Below are 2641 nucleotides of genomic sequence, written 5' to 3'. Positions count from 1 at the left end.
CGTGTCATGGGTGCCACTGGTATCTCAGGTGCCGCTGCTGTTGCAGGTGCCACTGGTGTCTCGGGTGCCGCTCTTGTCTGGGTGCTGCTCTTGTCCTGGGTGCCGCTGGTGTCTCGGGTGTCACAGGTGCCACTGATGTCATGGGTGCCACTGGTGTCTCGGGTGCCGCTCTTGTGGTGGGTGCTGCTCTTGCCGTGGGTGTCATGAGTGCTGCTGGTGTCTCGGGTGCCGCTGGTGGCTCAGGTGTCACGGGTACTGCTGGTGTCACAGGTGGTGCTCTTGTTTGCGGGTATCACTGGTATCTGGGATGCTGCTGTGTCTCGGGTGCCACTGATGTCTTGGGTGCTGCTCTTGCTGTGGGTGTCACAGGTGCTGCTGGTGTCTCGGGTATCATGGCTGCCACTGGTGTCACAGGTGTCACTCTTGTCATGGGTATCACTGGTGTCTCGGATTCTGCTGATGTCTCGAATACCGCTGGTGTGTTGGGTGCCACCTGTGCCGCAGATATCGCTGGTGCTCCAGGTGTCAGGCATGCGGCGGGTGTGGCGGGTGTCGGGGGTGCCGTGAATGAAGGGAGTGGCCCCATGGTCACACCAGGAAGATGGGGTAGGTGGGGGAGTGGTAGGGTCAGTGATCTCATCTGAATCGTGGGTTGTCTCTGGTATCTGAATGGTCTCCCTCACGAATAGCCAGGCTGGTAGGATGGTAGAAATCTGAGGGCTTTGAGGCTGAGGTTTTTGGATGGTGAAGTCCTTCATGGCAAGGGAGGACTTCACAAGGATGGACTGGGGCCCCACCCTGGGTGTATTCAAGCTCAGGCTTTCTGAGTTCTGGCTTTCTAAGGAGCCCAGAAGCTTCTGCACTGTCACCTCCGAGTCCTTTTCACAGAGTGGCTGGAGTGGCTCCTTATCCACTTGACCCATGGATGATGCCAAAGACGGGTAAAGTAGCTCTGGTTGTCGGGTCGAGGGTCAGCATGCTTGCTATTAATGTTCTTATTTTATCGGCGAAGGCAATGGCAACCTACTCCAGTACTCTTGCCTGGAAAATCTCATGGACAGAGGAGCCTGGTAGGCTGCAGTCCATGGGGTCACGAACAGTCAGACACGACTGAGCGACTTCACTTTCATGTATTGGAGAAGGAAATGGCAACCCACTCCAGTGTTCTTGCCTGGAGAATCCCAGGGATGGAGGAGCCTGGTGGGCTGCCGTCTATGGGGTCGCACAGTTGGACTTCACTGAAGCGACTTAGCAGCAGCAGCAGCAGGAGGCTAGACGTTCAAAATCAAGGTGTTCTTAGGGTTGGTTTTAGTTACTGGCTTGTAGACAACCACCTTCTGACACTATTATTCTTGTGTCACTAAGTCATGTCCGACTCTTTTGCAACCCCATGGACAGGACTGTAGCCTGGCAGGCTCCTCTGTCTCTGTCCTCACATAACCTCTTCTCTCAGCACACACGGAAAAGAGAGTTCTGAGTGTCTCTTCTACTTCTTACAAGGCCACTTCCTATCAGACTAAGGCTCCACCCTTTGGCCTCATTTAACTTGTAACCTTCTTAGGACCCTATCTCTAAATATGGTCACATTGGTGGTTAGGACCTCACTGTATAAATTTTGAGGGATACAGTTTGTTCCATAACATTCTGCATTTCCCCCCAAATTTAGGTCCTTCTCATGTGCACAATACACTCACCCCATCTCAATATCCCCAGAATTCTTTTTAAAAAATTAATTTATTTTTTAATTGAAGGATAATTGCTTTCAGAATTTTGTTGTTTTCTGTCAAACCTCAACATGAATCAGCCATAGGTATACATATGTCCCCTCCATCTTAAACCTCTGTCCCATCTCCCTCTCCATCCCACCCCTCTAGGTTGATACAGAGCCCCTGTTTGCGTTCCCAGAGACATACACTAAATCCCCATTGGCCATCTATTTTACATATGGTAATGTAAGTTTCCATGTTACTCTCTCCATGCATCTCAGCCTCTCCTCCCCTTTCCCCATGTCCATAAGTCTGTTCTCTATGTTTTTTTCTCCATTGCTGTGCTGCAAATAAATTCTTCAGTACCATTTTCCTAGATTCCGTATATATGATTAAGAATATGATATTTATCTTTCTCTTTCTGACTTACTTCATTCTGTATAATAGGCTCTAGGTTTATCCACCTCATTAGGGCAGATGCAAATGTGTTCCTTTTAGGGCTGAGTAGCTGTTTTTCCAATAGTCATGTATGGATGTGAGAGTTGGACTGTGAAGAAGGCTGAGCACTGACGAATTGATGCTTTTGAACTGTGGTGTTGGAGAAGACTCTTGAGAGTCCCTTGGACTGCAAGGAGATCCAACCAGTTCATCCTAAAGGAGATCAGTCCTGGGTGTTCTTTGGAAGGAATGATGCTAAAGCTGAAACTCCAGTACTTTGGCCACCTCATGCAGAGAATTGACTCATTGGAAAAGACTCTGATGCTGGGAAGGATTGGGGGAAGGAGGGGAAGGGGACAACAGAGGATGAGATGGCTGGATGGCATCACCGACTCAATGGACATGAGTTTGAGTGAACTCTGAGAGTTGGTGATGGACAGGGAGGCCTGGCATGCTGCAATTCATGGGGTCCCAAAGAGTAGGACATGACTGAGCGA

General features: G+C 49.8%; 1 protein-coding gene across 1 annotated transcript in view; it reads left to right on the top strand.

Moving 5' to 3' along the window:
• Positions 1 to 2641, top strand: part of ADAMTSL3 (ADAMTS-like 3) — a 381686-nt gene that overhangs the window by 349090 nt on the left and 29955 nt on the right. The window contains exon 27 of the mRNA XM_010831002.1: positions 47 to 606. Coding sequence (XP_010829304.1) covers positions 47 to 606 — 560 coding nt within the window. The remainder of the gene's footprint in view (positions 1 to 46; positions 607 to 2641) is intronic.

Source organism: Bison bison, unplaced genomic scaffold (genome assembly GCF_000754665.1).
Source record: "Bison bison bison isolate TAMUID 2011002044 unplaced genomic scaffold, Bison_UMD1.0 scf7180017859304, whole genome shotgun sequence".
NCBI lineage: Eukaryota > Metazoa > Chordata > Mammalia > Artiodactyla > Bovidae > Bison > Bison bison.
Note: the sequence above shows the minus strand (reverse complement) of the source record. Positions and strands in the feature narration are given on the sequence as shown.